We start from the raw sequence: 18,270 nt of genomic DNA on the forward strand, positions 1-18,270 counted from the left end.
TCCCTTATATTTCTACCTCTACAATAATCTCTTTTAATCGTTTGAAAAACATTACACTAACATCCCATATCATATACATTACTTTAATCTCCCTTCATTATTTGAAAAACATTAGATTGTGACTACTTACAAGGGAGGCTACTATAAATCTTAAAAGAATAGGAGATGTTAGTGTAACTTGGTAAAGCATTTTGTCAGTGTAATCTATTGAAACTAATTTCATCAAAATAAATTTATTTAATATTCAAACTTATTTTAGTAACTTTATTTTAAAATTCATGATAAGCTACTATTTTTTTCCCCTTTTATTCTCGTTAGATTATTTGAATTTTTTTACTTCAAATAAGTAAATATCTTTTATATCATTTTACAATTTAGAAACTAACTTACACCTATTTCAATTTCAATTAATTAACTTTTCTAATTTTCTAACTCTCAACTTCATAAATTTCAACTAGAGCTAGTTTCATCGAGCACATTCCTCTCAGAAGAATAATTGGTAAGCCAGTTTTGTGTTCCCAAAACACTTATTTGGAATGGTGGCTTCGGTAGCCATTTTGGACTTTGGTGCCATTCAGCTAAGATCAAACGACCCACCACCAATAGGGGGAATTTCTTGATGACCGAAAATTTCTTGGTTTCTGTTCATCAGCACCAAAAAAAAAAAAAAACATCGATATTATCATAGTCACAAGTCACATGATTCACTTGCACAACCATAACATAACAAAACAAAAGAATAATGTTGTTAAGCTAAAATCATTTACAACGATTTTTTTGTTATAATAATAATAATTTTGAAGGCAAACCAATTATAAAAAATATGAAATAGAGAAGGAAGAAATAAAAATAAATATTCTCTTTTTTTTTTTTCTCCATTGGCCAACTTTTTTTTTTTTATATACATTTCTTAATATTAAAACTCATTTCCACCTTGACAATTGAAGATTGATCCATGGTTAAAAGGGTTTGTGAGCAGCAGATTCAATAAGAAATTAACCCACATGAGATGAGCAAAAATGAAAAGACTCTATGAACAATTTTAGTAGCTTACAAAGGCTTCTGAAAATGGGAAAATATGGAAAACAAAATAAAAAAGAGAAGGGTGTAGAATCAGAAAGAAAAAATAAATAAAAAAGCCGAAAATGAATAATATTGTTTCTATTTTTTCTCTTCCTTCTTTTCTTCCTTCTTCTCCTCCTTCTTCTCTTCCTTTTTTTCCTCTTTCTTCTCCTCTTTTTTCTCTTCCTTTTTCTCTTCTTTCTTTTCTTCCTTCTTCTCTTCCTTTGCAGGTCCAACTGATATTATATCAACTTTTCCTACTTTCTTCAGCTTCTTCACTATTTTCACTGTGTCCATTTGGCCAATCACTGTCAACTTCTGCTCCTTCACATCAGCAACAATTGAATCAACCCCTGTGGATCAATCAAACCACCAAAATTAAACAGATCAATTAGTCTTTGGTCACATAACTTCTATTACATTAACACGAATTCATATAAAAAAAAATAAATAAAAAAAATTGGGTTTTACTACCAACCCACCAAAGATATCTGCAGCAGCTTCTATAGCCTTTTGCTTTGTTTTGTCATCAGTCATAGTCAAAACCTTTAACACAACCTTCTGTAATGGATCCAGTGAGGGATAACATGCAGAGAGAAAAAGGGTAAGAAAAAAAAATGGACAAAAACCAAATAATTGTATAAACTTTAAATTATTTCTATGAACCGATCATACATACAACACATGTATAAATAATGATAATGGTAAATATGTAAGAAAAGAAGTGAATAAGGAATGGAAGGAAGAGGAAATGAAAGATGGTACCTGAGCCATTTGAAGGGTGTGAAAGGAAGAGTGAGAAGAAGGGGTTTGAGAAATTGGAGGGGCATGTAATGTAGTATACTATATAAGGGTAAAGGCGTGAGGTTTTAGAGTTCTTTTAATTTGTGGGTGTGACTGTGGAAGTCACATCCAACAGATGGACCCTCTAAATGCACATTTCTTGCCGAATATATGGTGCAATTCGACACCACACAGGACAAATTTGTAGTGTTTTAGGCATGCTGCTAACATTATGTGCCATTTCGTTTTTATCTTGTTATCTTTTCTCACTTTATAAGAAAACCAAACTTTATCATTGTACATTAGAGTATGTAAATGTAATTATTCAAAGCAATGTATCAACTAATGTAGAGCTGCTCATGTCTAATTAATTTTTTTTTTTTTTTTCGTCCTTGGAGTATTCGCCGCCGACAGCAATGACTAATCTCCTCGCTACGTTGGAGGCACCTCACGCTTAAGCGTGGATCAACCCCTACCGCTGAACCACACGCTTGGGGTTATGTCTAATTAATATGGAGTTATTTGTTTATTAATTTTTTTCTTAAATATGATCTTAGTCATTTAAATTTAAAATAAACTTATTTTTAATCTTTTAAATTTAAAAATATATCCTTTTGATCCCTATAATTTTTAAAAATTTATTTTAATTTTTATACTCAAATTTTATCATAAAATATCTATTAAATACTATTACATAAAATCTATCTATTAATATTTTTGTTAATCAAAATATCACTTTAAACCTAGTTAATGTTACATAATTATCTAAATATATTAGATTATTGATAACTTGAAGACTAAAAAAATAGTTTTACATTTAATATATTAAAAATAAATTTATCTTACTTCTAAAGACTAAGTATATTTAAGTTTTAATTTTTTTAAATAAATAATATTGATATAAAATATTCATCATCAAAATCAATGAATAATCTATGTTGAAATTAAATTGTAAATACATAAAAAAAATAGATATTTCTTTTCTATCACAATTTATTTTATATTCAAAATCAAAATTTATACCATGCAGAATTGTTTTAATTTTATGGATGATAGTTTTAGAGTTAGATATTTATAATAAATATTTAGAAGAATTTTTTTTCACATGTAACTATCCTAGTTTGAGCATAATTTTCTCTCATAATCTACACAAGTGATATTTGATTTAAAAAACACTATACCAAAATTAATTTTTTGTGGCAATTAATTTATTATTTAGCGGCCATATAAATGACCATTATTTTTTTTACCAGCATTTAACTAATGGTTGGTGTATCCAGTGTCACTAATACTATTACCGACATTTATATAAAATGGCAATTCTAGTAACCATTTTAAAGGCTATTAAAAGTTATTTTTTTCAATTGTCTCCTTTACTTTAAATAATTTATTCCTATAATTTCATTTTCTAAATTCATAACTTATATACTTTTTTATCTCTACTAGACGTGGGATTTGTAAAATGAGAATTCTCTTTTATTTATATATTTTTTAATTTATTTTTTTAATTGTCTTGTCTTTTAGATGTGAGATTTATAAGGTGAAAGTTGTTCTCTAATTGTTTTATAGCACTATTGAACATGGTAATAATGAGTGATTTGATACCAATTTAGAATAGTGAATTAGGAGTCAACCCTATAAAATGAACCTGTAAGGTGATAGTTATTACTCACTTATGTACTATTTAATTATCTTATCTCTAATCGATGTGGGACTTAAGTTTTTTCTAATAAATAATTGTCGTTAATAATAAACTTTAGTATAATATAAATACATTTTTAGTGGCTATTATATATTAGTCATTAATATTTTTACATATGGCAGTAATTAAATTATTTCTATTAAATAATTATCATTAATAACAAATTTTGTTGTTGTGAAAGAATGAAAAGTTGAATGTGAATTGGAATTTGGAAAGGAAGAGTGATAAAGTTCTTGAAAATGAAGCTAAATTATTACGTTTGGCTAGTTGACTAGTCACTTATTAGAGAGAACATGTTGTATAAAAGCAAATCTCTGCATCACTCTTTTAGCAGCCACATTTTTTTTTATTACTAAGTGAAGCTTTTATGAAATAACGTGTGTCTAACTTATCAAACAAATCTTATTATGTAATGACATCTATATGAATTTCACTTGAAAAGAGTGTGTTATCAAAATACCTTTCACTCATTGATTACTAAAATTTCTATTACCAAGGGTATATTATTATCTTTTTTTTTTATATTTCATCTAGGAAAATAGCACTGTATTATTCAACAAGTAAAAAAGAAGTAGTAAAATCGTGGTCAAATACAATGTCCAATGTCATAAAGTATTTTTAGATTTTGACGTTTGTTTCTTCTTTTAGTTTGTAGCACCAAAGTTTGAATGTTAGTTTAGATCTTTGATAATTTTGCACACCATCTAGCTCAGAATTCCATTATGTTTCAAATCAAAACAAAATACATCATTCAGGTAAGTTGGTCATGTTTGATATACGACAAATATTGACATTCAAACACATGCATCATTTAAAAAAATAATTATTTTTTTTACCAATGCCAATGGGCACCGACGGATATGTATCTCCTTATGAAAACAGAATTTTTGTGTATAATATTATCACGAAGTAAAGCATTGTCATTTCGTATAAGACATTTGATGACTCACATATACAATATTCTTCCTAGATTGTCTGCTCTAATAGATATGCTTTTTCATGAGAGACTATTTGTTGATGTTAATTTGTTACCTCAACTTGTGAAAAGGAAAGATATATGATATAAATATGTCCAGATTAACTTTTAATCAAACACACCCAAATTAAAATTAGATAAGATTTTTATAAATAAAAAAAAAGAAAAAAAAAGGATATTTTCAATACTAGCTATTAGATAAGATGTCAATTATATATTAAGTGTTGAGAACAAATTTTTTTTTTCTTTTACGTATAATAATGATAATGAGAAACATATTAAAATAACACCATAAAAAAAATAGGAAAAGATCATACAAATTTATTTAACGTGGTTTAGCCCTTCATGTTTATGTCTACAAGGGTGTTTATTATTTATCTCAAAATGTTTATATATATATATAGAAACTTGGAAATCCTTTCTTCACAAGTTTTCTGGCGAAACTTGAAAATCCTTGTTCACAAGTTTTATGACAAAACTTGGAAACCTTTATTCACAAGTTTTCTGGCGAAACTTGGAAACCCTCCTTCATATGACCTCTTCTCTCATTTAAGACAGTGATCCCCTCTATAAGTCGTGTGATTCTTCTCATCTCAATAGTCTCTATTTATTGAGCTTACATCACAATTTAAAAGAGGAAACAAATCTCTAAAACAAATACAATATATTTAAATTCTAAATAATATCCTAAAAGAATCACTATCTTTTAAAATCTAAATAATATCTCAGAGATTTGAATTTGAAAATTTGAATTGTTTTCCCAACAATTCCTCCACCTATTAAAATTTTCAAATTTAACCTTGTTGTCACGTATGCTTGTCACAATCAGCTTCAATCATACTTTTACTCTGCAATATTCCTTGTCTCCATTTTTTGGGTATTGGAATCATTGTATGTCAATATTTAATACTCAAGTGACAGGTCACCAGGCTCCACAAACCATGAGCTCTGATACCACTTGTTGGATACCGCGGGTTACCACACACATACACATGTCTCCACATTGGTAAGATATTTTTTGCTTTGGGCCCAAGTCCTCACGGTTTTTCTTTTGGACATCATCCAAAAGGCCTTTCACCAATGGAGACAATTATGTGTATATAAACCCATGTCCATCATCTTGTTTGAACGATGTGGGACTTTGCTTGCATCTCAACAATCCTCCTCTCAAACAAAGGACCACGGTTTGACCCTTCCCCTGCAGCGAAAACTACGAGTATTATCCGATGGTGGCCCATAGAGCTCAGTCACGCTCTGAGTGCTTCCACTGCCGCTCCATCATGACCTCCCCCATGACAGCGGGACACGCCTCCTAACTCTCCACCGTTTAAGAAGACTTCCGACACAAGGGATCCTAAACTTGGATTCACCTGCCAGCCATCATACTCATCGAGTCGGTCACCTGATCAGACCATCGGCTCTGATACCACTGTTGAGAACAAAAAGTCTTCTTTTCTTTTACGTACAATAATGATGATGAAAATATATTAAAATAACACCATAAAAGAAATAGGAAAGGATCACACAAATTTATTTAACATGGTTTAGTCTCTCATGCCTATGTCTACAAGAATGTTGATTATTTATCTCAAAATGTATTACATATATATAAAAATCCTCCCTTCAAGTTTTGTGGGTTAAACTTAAAATCTCCTTTCTCACAAGTTTTATGGGTGAAACTTGAAAATCCTTTCCTCACAAGTTTTCTGGCGAAACTTGGAAACCCTCCTTCGTATAACCTCCTCTCTCATTTAAGGCGGTGACCCCCTCTATAGGTCAGGTGATTCTTCTCATCTCAAGAATCTCTATTTATTGAACTTACATCACAATTTAAAAGAGGAAACAAATCTCTAAAATAAATACAATATATTTCAATTCTAAACAATATCCTAAAAGAATCAAATATTTTTTTAAAAAATTTAAATAATATCTCAGATTTTAATTCAAAATTTTAAATTTTTTTCTCAACATTAAGACTATCAACAGAAATTCACTTTGAGAATTTATACACAGAGCTGGATTATAAACAATTTCATTTAATTACAATTATTCTACAAGTCTCTAAAAAGAGTCCAGAATTTCCCTTTAGATTGTCCACCAAGCAGATAATGTGGCGTTAGGGTGAATTTAGAAGAATTCATCACCTACATGATTTAGCTTTATTTTCACTTTAATTAGGAATTTAATATTATATAAATTTAATTATAATACACCGAAAATATAAAGATATACTCATTATTGTATTAATATAAAATTATTATATATAATAAAATCATATTAATTTTTTAATAGTTATTTCACTCAATTGTATTTTTGATCATTTATAATATTTGATTTGTGATTTTGGTCTCAAAAATTTTCAATTTCACAATTTTGATTTTTCAAATTTATAAATTTTACATTTGATCCAACACTTAAATAGTCTGATATTTAAAATTGTAATATTGATCTTGTAACGCCTAATTCTAATACCCAAATTATACAATATAAAATTATAAAATTTTATAATATTTTATAATTATATCATTAACAATATCTATATATTTATTTAATAAAAATAAAAGTAAAGAAAAGAATATCTTGTGAATTTAATACATAACATATCGTTCTAAAATATTTAGAATAACGTATTATTTTACACATTATTCATTTTCCTTACTCTATTAATACAATATACATATTCATAACGGAAAGAAAATTACAATTAAAATAATATGATTGACAAGTAAAGTTATAACAGATCCATCAAATAGCCTCCGTATTCCAATTTCCTTCCATGTAGGACAGCAGTAACAATAACAGCAAAATGATCTGGAATCTCAAGTTGATCCATCTATTTATAATATATTTAATTAAAAAAAAGAACAAAGAAAAGAAAGGAGTAAGAACAATATCCAATAAATACAATAATTCGAACGAATAAACATAATTATTTATGTATAAAATTTTAACATATATATATATATAAATATATATTTATACAGATTAAATATTAGATTTTCTTGATACAATAAAATTTGAATTATACTTGTAGTGACTAGTCAGGATAAATGAGCATCATTATAACACCAACCAAAAATTATTCCACCTCCATTTCTTACTCATTTAAATCCCCAAGGTTAAACCTCCAGCTACAAATAATTCAAACTTTATCGTCTATGGCCATAGAGTATTAATTATCTTTAAAATGAGTAAAAGACATTTTAACAAATTATATTAATCATAAAAAATTTACTCAAAATAGATTTAAGAATAATCATTATTTAAGCTTTAATTAAATAACACAAATTTAAATAAAATATATTAAGAGCACTAATTAATTAAATGACAATGACAATTATTATAAAATAATTAAACAATATAAAATGTGAATATATTAATAATTATTATAGATAAGAATAATCATAGAATAAGTAATAGTAATTAAAGGTTAAACAAATATATGAGGTTAGAAACACCCCACTAAATAATAACGTAAATAAATAAACAAATAATAATTAAAAGTTAAATAGTTATATGAGGTTAGGAACACCTCACTGAATAAATATAACAATAACATAGTAATTAAAAGTTAAGTAGTTAGATGAGGTTAAGAACACCTCACTGAATAAATATATAAATATAGTAATTAAAAGTTAAGTAGTTAGATGAGGTTAGGAACACCTCACTGAATAAATATATAAATATAGTGAGGTTAGGGTCACCCCACTAAATAATAGAAATAACATAAATAAATAAACAGGGTAATTAAAAGTTAAGGAGTTAGATGAAGTTAGTAACACCTCACTGAATAAATATAACAATAATGAGGTTAGGGGCACCCCACTAAATAAATATAATCAAGTAAATGACATAAATAAATATACATAATAGTATATAAAATTTTAAAAAGATAAGGTTCTCCTCCCCCTTACCTAGATAAACAAGAGTTACAACTTGAGCAGAACCTCCTCTTTTGGATTTTCTCTCTCTCCCTCTATCTTTCTCTCTAAATTTCCACTTCGATTGTATCATTTTTCAAAACCTCCGTCTCTTATTTATAACAATTCTTAAGTTACTATTCATAATATTATATAATATAATTTAATATTAATATAATTATTTGAAAACTTACGTAAGGGCTTACGTATTTCCTTCGAATGATTGGCATTCTAATCATATATACTTTTTATTAAAATATTATTATTTTTACTATTCATTAAAATAATAATATATTTACTATTCATAAATACATAAATACGTATATGTGAATAGTAAAATACGTATATATAAATAGTAAAATACGTAAATAAAAAATATAATAAACCTTCTAATAATCTCAATAAATATTTAAAATCAAAATAACTTGTTTTATTTAATAAAATTTGGGATATTACAATTCTTCCCTACTTACAGAAATTTCGTCCTCGAAATTTTTATTGCTTAAAATAAGTAAGGATAATTTTTCTTAACTTCTTCTTCGAGTTCCCAAGTAGCATCTCCAGTAACATCATTCCAGATTACCTTTACCAGTGCAATCTGTTTGCCTCTCAACTGCTTGATCCTCCTGTCTGCGATCTGTGCAGGCATTGTTTCAAATGTAAGGTTATCCTTTAATTGTACTGTATCAGGCATTATTATATGAGAAGGGTCAGAAATATATTTTCTTAACTGAGACACATGGAAGACATTATGGAGATTAGAAAGAAAAGGTGGTAGAGAAATTTGGTAAGCAACAGGACCTATTTTTCTAAGGATTTGATAAGGACCAATAAATCGAGGAGTGAGTTTCTTTGATTTCATTACCCTACCAATACCAGTTGTTGGTGTAACTTTCAAAAATACATGATCACCTTCCTGGAATTCAAGAGGTCGTCTTCTTTTATCAGCATAACTTTTTTGTCTGCTTTGAGTCATTCTCAATTTTTCTTGAATCATTTTGATTTTTTCCGTGGTTTGTTGCACCAATTCAGGACCCAAGATTAAATTCTCTCCTGTTTCAAACCAGCACAAAGGAGTTCTACACCTTCTTCCATATAAAGCTTCATAGGGTGCCATACCTATGCTAGAATGGAAACTGTTGTTATAAGTGAATTCAATCAGAGGCAAGTATTTGTCCCAACTACCAGAATTCTCTAGCACACAAGCTCTCAATAAATCTTCTAGGGATTGTATGGTTCTTTCTGATTGTCCATCTGTTTGAGGATGATATGCAGAGCTAAGACGAAGCTTAGTTCCTAATGCTTGATGTAAACTTCCCCAAAATCTAGAAGTGAATCTAGGATCCCTATCAGATATTATGCTAGATGGTACCCCATGCAACCTTACAATCTCTCTTATATACAGTTCAGTCAATTTTTCTAGAGAATACCTAATGTTGATGGGTAAGAAATGAGCAGATTTTGTTAGTCTATCCACAATAACCCATATGGAATCAAACTTATGAATTGTTCGTGGTAAACCAACTACAAAATCCATTGCTATACTGTCCCATTTCCATTCAGGTATATCTAAGGGTTGTAACATTCCTGCTGGCTTTTGGTGTTCTATCTTAGCTTTTTGACAAATCAAACATGTAGCCACATATTGTGCTATTTCCTTTTTCATTTTGGGCCACCAAAACATCCTTTTGAGATCTTGATACATCTTTGTTGCCCCAGGGTGTATGCTCAACTTGCTCTTATGTGCCTCACCTAAAATTATTTTCTTAATTTCTGAATCATTTGGTACACATATCCTATTATTAAATCTCAAAACTCCTCTTTGATCTAAATCGAACTTTTCACCATCCTTTTGACCTATCAACCTCTTTTTCTTCTGAATGAATTTATCAACTACCTGAGCCTCACCAATTTGTTCATGTAAGTCACTAGTAATTTGAACCGCATGCAATTGTATTTTATCTTGACTTACCGTAGTTGATAAACTCATGTCTCTAAATTTTTCTATCAAATTCATCTCTTGAATCATTAATGAGGAGACATGTAAGGATTTTCTACTCAGTGCATCAGCCACAACATTGGCTTTCCCTGGATGGTAATGTAATTCAAAATCATAATCTTTCAAAAATTCCATCCACCTTCTTTGTCTCATATTCAGTTCCTTTTGATCAAACAAATATTTCAAACTCTTATGATCACTAAAAACATCAAACTTACCACCATACACATAATGTCTCCATATTTTGAGTGCAAAAACAATGGCAGCTAGTTCTAGATCATGGGTTGGGTAATTCCTTTCATGAGCTCTTAACTGTCTAGAAGCATATGCTACTACCCTTCTATCTTGCATAAGAACACACCCTAATCCCATTTTTGAGGCATCACAAAATATGACAAATTGTCCATTAGGATTGGGTAAGGCTAAGACTGGTGCAGTAGTTAATCTTTTCTTAAGCTCCTGAAAACTATTCTCACATTTTTCGGTCCACTCAAAGGGTTGTCCTTTCTTGGTGAGTTGAGTTAAAGGCATAGCTATTTTAGAAAATCCCTCAATGAATCTCCTGTAATATCCTGCCAAACCCAAAAAACTACGGATTTCTGTTACCGTCTTTGGAGGTTCCCATAGTAGAACTGCTTCTACCTTAAATGGATCCACAGACACTCCATCTTTGGAAATCACATGTCCTAAAAACTTAACCTCCTCTAACCAAAATTCACACTTAGAAAGTTTGGCATACAGTTGTTTATCTTTCAGGATTTGGAGAACAGTTTGAAGGTGTTCTTCATGTTCTTCATGAGTTCGAGAATATATGAGGATATCATCTATAAAGACCACCACAAAATGGTCTAAATACGGACGAAAAATCCTATTCATATAATCCATGAACACTGCAGGTGCATTGGTTACTCCAAAAGGCATTACTTGATATTCATAATGACCATACCTTGTTCTAAATGCAGTTTTCTGTATGTCTTCTGCTTTCACTTTGATTTGATGGTATCCTGATCTTAGATCTATCTTAGAAAATACAGTGGCTCCTCTTAATTGATCCATCAAATCATCTATCCTAGGAAGAGGGTATTTATTCTTTATGGTAAACTTATTTAATTGCCGATAGTCCACACACAGTCTAAAGCTTCCATCTTTCTTTTTGACTAACAAAACAGGAGCCCCCCAAGGTGATACACTAGGGCGTATGAATTGTTTTTCAAGTAACTCCTCTAATTGTTTCTTCAACTCAACTAATTCAGAAGGTGACATCCTATAGGGTGCCATTGAAATTGGTCCAGTTCCAGGTATTAAATCAATCGAAAATTCAATCTCTCTGTCAGGTGGCAAACCAGGAATATCATTAGGAAAGACTTCAGGAAAATTTTGAACGACAGCTATATCTTTCAAGTTGACTTCCTCTTTAGCTTCCATAGAGGATAAGATTAAATATCCTTGAACTTTACCCCAAGGAAACTTGTTTATTGGTTTAGATAATGAAATCGATAGGTCCTTAGGATCAGAAAATATTATAGACTTTTCTGCACAATTAAGAAGAACGTGGTTGGAAGATAACCAGTTCATACCTAAAATCACATCTAATTGTGATAAAGGTAAGCAGATCAAATTTACAAGAAATTTTTTATCGCCAATAAAAATAGGACAGTCTGAACAAACCTTATTGGCAATTACAGATTTGTTTGTAGGGGTTGAAACAATCAAATTATTCTCTAAAGAAGAAATTGGTAATTGGAGGTATTGAACACAATTATTGGAGATAAAAGAATGAGTTGCGCCTGAATCATACAGTACATTTAAAGTTTTGCCTTTAATGAAACATTTACCTTGTATTAGATCGTTGTTTTGAGCAGCTTCAGTTCCGGTCATGGTGTAAACTCTTCCAGTTGTAGAAGGTCTTGGTTTGGATCCGGAAATATTCACGTGCGTCTTTGGTTGTCCACACTCAGAAAATACATGACCAGGCTTTCCACACTTGAAACAAACAGGTCCTTTGAGATGACAATCTTTAGTATAATGACCCTGTCCACACTTAAAACACTTGGCTTGATTATTAATGGACCTACTGGAATTTCCTGCAAATTGAGAAGATTGGGGTTTCCATTGTGGTCGAACATAAGGTTTTCTTTCATTATCCCTTTTCTTACTAAATTGAGGGCCAAAAGATTTTGGTCTATTATCCTTATTATGATCAAAACCTTCCAAAAATCGACACTTGTGTATTAATGTGGGAAAATCAGAGATTTCCAATATCCCTACTGCCTTTCTTAATTCTGATCTAAGTCCATCCTCGAATTTAATACACTTCATCCTCTCATCAGGGTGATAAAAGAAAGTAGAGTATTTTCCCAATTCCTCAAACTTAGAAGCATATTCTCCCACTGTCATATTCCCTTGTTTTAACTGCATAAATTCTATTTCTTTAGCCCTCCTAACATCATTAGGAAAATATTTTTCAAAAAATTTGGTTCTAAATACTTCCCATGTAATGATTATTCCCCCTCCTTCTAATAATCTCCTGGTACTATCCCACCAATATTCTGCTTCTCCTACTAACATAAATACTGCATAATTTACTTTTTGGTTGTCAGGACAGTTCATAGCTCGAAATATTTTTTCTATTTCTTTAATCCATAATTCAGCTTTTTCAGGATTGTATCCTCCATCAAATTGGGAAGGGTTATTGCTTCTGAATTCTACAAGTCCTTGTGACTCTCCTGTTCTTCCTGGTGGTTGATTCCTTAACAAGGCGGCAGCCATGTCCCTAATAGCTTGTACAGCCTCTGTTAGTTCGGTATTCCTTCTCCCTGCCATCTGTAATTTTATAGATCAGTTTATAATAATAGAAACATGGTTAGCACATTTCCCCAAGTTACACATGGAACGTTGCTTTGATACCATTTAATGTAACGCCTAATTCTAATACCCAAATTATACAATATAAAATTATAAAATTTTATAATATTTTATAATTATATCATTAACAATATCTATATATTTATTTAATAAAAATAAAAGTAAAGAAAAGAATATCTTGTGAATTTAATACATAACATATCGTTCTAAAATATTTAGAATAACGTATTATTTTACACATTATTCATTTTCCTTACTCTATTAATACAATATACATATTCATAACGGAAAGAAAATTACAATTAAAATAATATGATTGACAAGTAAAGTTATAACAGATCCATCAAATAGCCTCCGTATTCCAATTTCCTTCCATGTAGGACAGCAGTAACAATAACAGCAAAATGATCTGGAATCTCAAGTTGATCCATCTATTTATAATATATTTAATTAAAAAAAAGAACAAAGAAAAGAAAGGAGTAAGAACAATATCCAATAAATACAATAATTCGAACGAATAAACATAATTATTTATGTATAAAATTTTAACATATATATATATATAAATATATATTTATACAGATTAAATATTAGATTTTCTTGATACAATAAAATTTGAATTATACTTGTAGTGACTAGTCAGGATAAATGAGCATCATTATAACACCAACCAAAAATTATTCCACCTCCATTTCTTACTCATTTAAATCCCCAAGGTTAAACCTCCAGCTACAAATAATTCAAACTTTATCGTCTATGGCCATAGAGTATTAATTATCTTTAAAATGAGTAAAAGACATTTTAACAAATTATATTAATCATAAAAAATTTACTCAAAATAGATTTAAGAATAATCATTATTTAAGCTTTAATTAAATAACACAAATTTAAATAAAATATATTAAGAGCACTAATTAATTAAATGACAATGACAATTATTATAAAATAATTAAACAATATAAAATGTGAATATATTAATAATTATTATAGATAAGAATAATCATAGAATAAGTAATAGTAATTAAAGGTTAAACAAATATATGAGGTTAGAAACACCCCACTAAATAATAACGTAAATAAATAAACAAATAATAATTAAAAGTTAAATAGTTATATGAGGTTAGGAACACCTCACTGAATAAATATAACAATAACATAGTAATTAAAAGTTAAGTAGTTAGATGAGGTTAAGAACACCTCACTGAATAAATATATAAATATAGTAATTAAAAGTTAAGTAGTTAGATGAGGTTAGGAACACCTCACTGAATAAATATATAAATATAGTGAGGTTAGGGTCACCCCACTAAATAATAGAAATAACATAAATAAATAAACAGGGTAATTAAAAGTTAAGGAGTTAGATGAAGTTAGTAACACCTCACTGAATAAATATAACAATAATGAGGTTAGGGGCACCCCACTAAATAAATATAATCAAGTAAATGACATAAATAAATATACATAATAGTATATAAAATTTTAAAAAGATAAGGTTCTCCTCCCCCTTACCTAGATAAACAAGAGTTACAACTTGAGCAGAACCTCCTCTTTTGGATTTTCTCTCTCTCCCTCTATCTTTCTCTCTAAATTTCCACTTCGATTGTATCATTTTTCAAAACCTCCGTCTCTTATTTATAACAATTCTTAAGTTACTATTCATAATATTATATAATATAATTTAATATTAATATAATTATTTGAAAACTTACGTAAGGGCTTACGTATTTCATTCGAATGATTGGCATTCTAATCATATATACTTTTTATTAAAATATTATTATTTTTACTATTCATTAAAATAATAATATATTTACTATTCATAAATACATAAATACGTATATGTGAATAGTAAAATACGTATATATAAATAGTAAAATACGTAAATAAAAAATATAATAAACCTTCTAATAATCTCAATAAATATTTAAAATCAAAATAACTTGTTTTATTTAATAAAATTTGGGATATTACAGATCTGGTATCAAGCACATGACGAACGTAATAATTAATATTTAATAATATTTAAATTAAATTATAATTTTTATTTTATTTTCATCTCTTATTATCATTTTTATATAGTAAATATTAATTTTTATATTATTTATTTAATATCAAGTCATAATTAATATTGTACTTTTAATAATTAATAAATAAACATTTAATAGTAAGAAAAATTGTAGATTTTATAAAAATAATATATTAAAATTATGAAATTATAAATTGAAATAATAAAATTACAAATTAAATATTATAAGAGACTAAAGTGTAATTTATGTTAAATATTTTATAAATTATCTACACAATATTACGTGATTAATAATTGTATAAAAACATTTCACATGAACAATCCATATAAAACTAAGTTGTTATTATATATTCACAAGATTCATATAACAATTGTAGACATGGTATTGTAAATTTCTTTAACGTCGCCATCGAGTTGTAAAAATTAAAGTTGTGTCTTTTCCACCAAACTCATTCCATCCATCTTAGTAAACACAATATTTAAATTCACTAGTCATGCAAGGACGATGGTGGGGTCAAATAGTTGAACAATTATGGCAGATTCAAATTGAATGGTTGAAAGTAGAAATTACATGGTGGCTCAATTTGGCCGGACCATTCTATTCAATAATCTTTACATGTAGATGAGAAAATGTCAGAATAGTTTTTTTAATTAGTTAGAAATTATTAAAATATATATATAATTAGTAAATTTCATACTCTATTTAATATTTTTTAATTTTATAAATTTTAATAAATTTTGATCAATTAAAAAATTATTAAAAAAGTATATTAGAGAATGTGTTGAGATTTCTCTATTTACAAAGTGGTAAATAAAGTACTACATAAAAGCTGTCCCTCGTGTTAATAATAGTACTACAGTAACAATTGGTACGCAACATGATGATTTAATGGATGGCCTTCACTCACGTTGTCAGAGTCAGTACTCTGTTCAAGTGTAGTGAAGTATTTCATATAAAATATTTATAATTTACTTAAAATGTAAACTAGAGTTTGTTTATGAATTTAGTAATGTAATATTTAAACAACATTGGGAAGAAAAAGAGTCACATTTATTTTGGATCAAGAAAATTAAGGTATGTTGTACAATAAGTATCTTTTTTCCTGCTTAAAAGTTGAGTTAGGTTTCCGAGAATTATCATTTTATAGGGATAATAATGGACCACGTGAGTGTAGATTTTTTTTTTCTACCCGTCCCGTTCTCGTTTGTGTATTTTATATTTATTCTTGTTTTTATAGTTGGAGGAAATGAAATTTGTGTTCTGATTGTCATCTTTGTTGGATATCGATATATTCATATTTATCTCATATCCATTTAAAAATTAATTAAATATTATTAAAAAAAAAACATAAAAAATAATAATTTTAAAATAAAATAATTACAAAATAATATTAATTAAATTTTATTTGATATAAATTAAAAATAAAATAAGAAGTTACATACATTTTAAATAAATTTTAAAAATATAAATTAAATATTTATAAAATTTTAATTCAATATAAATACTAGATATTACATATACTCACGTCAAATCAGGTATTTTCTGTCAAATATATAGATTTACTTATCATTCTTATCAATATACATATATATTATTTATCAATAAAATCTTAATATTAATAGAAAGTAAATATACATCTTTTTGAAATATAAATTTTTAATTTTTATCAACCGGATCAACTTTTATTTTTGGAATATAAATCTATTCTTTATTAACTGGAGCTACCTTTATTTTGTTTCATAATTTATGAGATGTATATATACCAACACTAAGTGAATGCTTCGTGTAATACTTGTATTTCTACTAATATTTTGGTTAACTTGATTAACATAATTTATAAGTGAAATAAAAGTTAATTAATTAAATTTTATGTGGGTGTTTGTGTAAGTTTTATTAATTAATTCAACTAAGACTTATATTATGTAGTGGATTATACCATAAAGTTTCTACCGATTTTTTATCGGAAGTTTTTACTGATTTTTGTGAGCAGACAATTAAATATTTTATGAAATTAATAATGATTTGTATTGTTAATTATAATTAATTGTCTATAAAAATTTGAAGTGCTTATGACACTTCCTTTTAGAACATTGTTATTATTTTATCTAGTGTTATATATGTGCTTCACGAATAATAATTTTAAATTTTGGATATTCACCATCACGATATGACTATTGAGTTATTGTTAGACCAGTCCCAAATGTTTAGTATAAATATAAAAAAAATACACCTTATAAAATTATCTTTTAAGGTGAGAATTGTTATTTTAGTTTTATATATATTTGATGTGACTTAAATATTTTTATATATAAAATTATTAAATTTGATATGTGTATAAATGTTAATGGATCTTTGAGCTTATTTAAGATAATTATGATACTATTTTAAAAAATAGGTTTAAACTTTAGTCAACTTTACAAAATCGACTTCTAACACGAAAATTGTCTCCTAATTATATATTTATTTTAGCATTAACTCTAAAATATATAAATTAAAAACAACTTTTACTTTATTGTAAAGTTATGGCACAAATTTCTTCCATATTTCCTGTTTTAAGGAAAACACGTTTCCTTGATTTTAGGCCATGATTCTATGCATGGTTTCCTCTTTTTCGCTCCTTGTTTTGTTCCAGGTTTCCTTATTCTGGGTGCATACGCTTCTTCTCAATGCCTATATAAGGCATCAAGCATTTGGAGCAAATTGCAATTGTTTCAGCAATCTACACACTTGAGAAAAATCATACATAGAGAGGAAAGATTCAAGAGAGTATTTTTAGTCTATATTTGAGAGATTATCTCTTTGTTCTCATGATATTAGAGAACTTCTTGTACTCTCCTATTTCTACATAGTGGAATTATCTTGCTCTTGATCGCTCGTGGTTTTTTCTCCGTCTTTGGAGTTTCCACGTAAACTTGGTGTGTATTTATTTTTCT

At 28.0% G+C, this 18,270-nt stretch overlaps 1 protein-coding gene and 1 long non-coding RNA gene across 2 annotated transcripts; both read right to left on the minus strand.

Moving 5' to 3' along the window:
* Positions 1 to 1,010: 1,010 nt before the first annotated feature.
* Positions 1,011 to 1,985, minus strand: LOC109818757 (heavy metal-associated isoprenylated plant protein 39). The gene is made up of 3 exons (XM_020384284.3): positions 1,828 to 1,985; positions 1,545 to 1,623; positions 1,011 to 1,415 (listed from the first exon to the last, which is right to left on the minus strand). The coding sequence occupies exons 1-3, from the start codon at positions 1,834 to 1,836 to the stop codon at positions 1,162 to 1,164; spliced, it is 342 nt and encodes a 113-aa protein (XP_020239873.1). The 5' UTR covers positions 1,837 to 1,985; the 3' UTR covers positions 1,011 to 1,161.
* A 4,048-nt stretch (positions 1,986 to 6,033) lies between these two features.
* Positions 6,034 to 8,791, minus strand: LOC145958381 (uncharacterized). The gene is made up of 2 exons (XR_014434132.1): positions 8,438 to 8,791; positions 6,034 to 7,356 (listed from the first exon to the last, which is right to left on the minus strand). It is a non-coding gene; the product is annotated as an uncharacterized LOC145958381 (long non-coding RNA).
* Between the last annotated feature and the right edge of the window lie 9,479 nt (positions 8,792 to 18,270).

This window comes from Cajanus cajan, chromosome 1, assembly GCF_000230855.2.
Source record: "Cajanus cajan strain Asha chromosome 1, NIPB_CcT2T_4, whole genome shotgun sequence".
NCBI lineage: Eukaryota > Viridiplantae > Streptophyta > Magnoliopsida > Fabales > Fabaceae > Cajanus > Cajanus cajan.

Bases quoted from the DNA above. Each gene is read 5' to 3' on its own strand.
- LOC109818757 (XM_020384284.3), bottom strand. The intron at 1,416-1,544 runs GTGGGTTGGTAG...ATTGATCCACAG, and splicing joins AGCTGCTGCAGATATCTTTG to GGGTTGATTCAATTGTTGCT.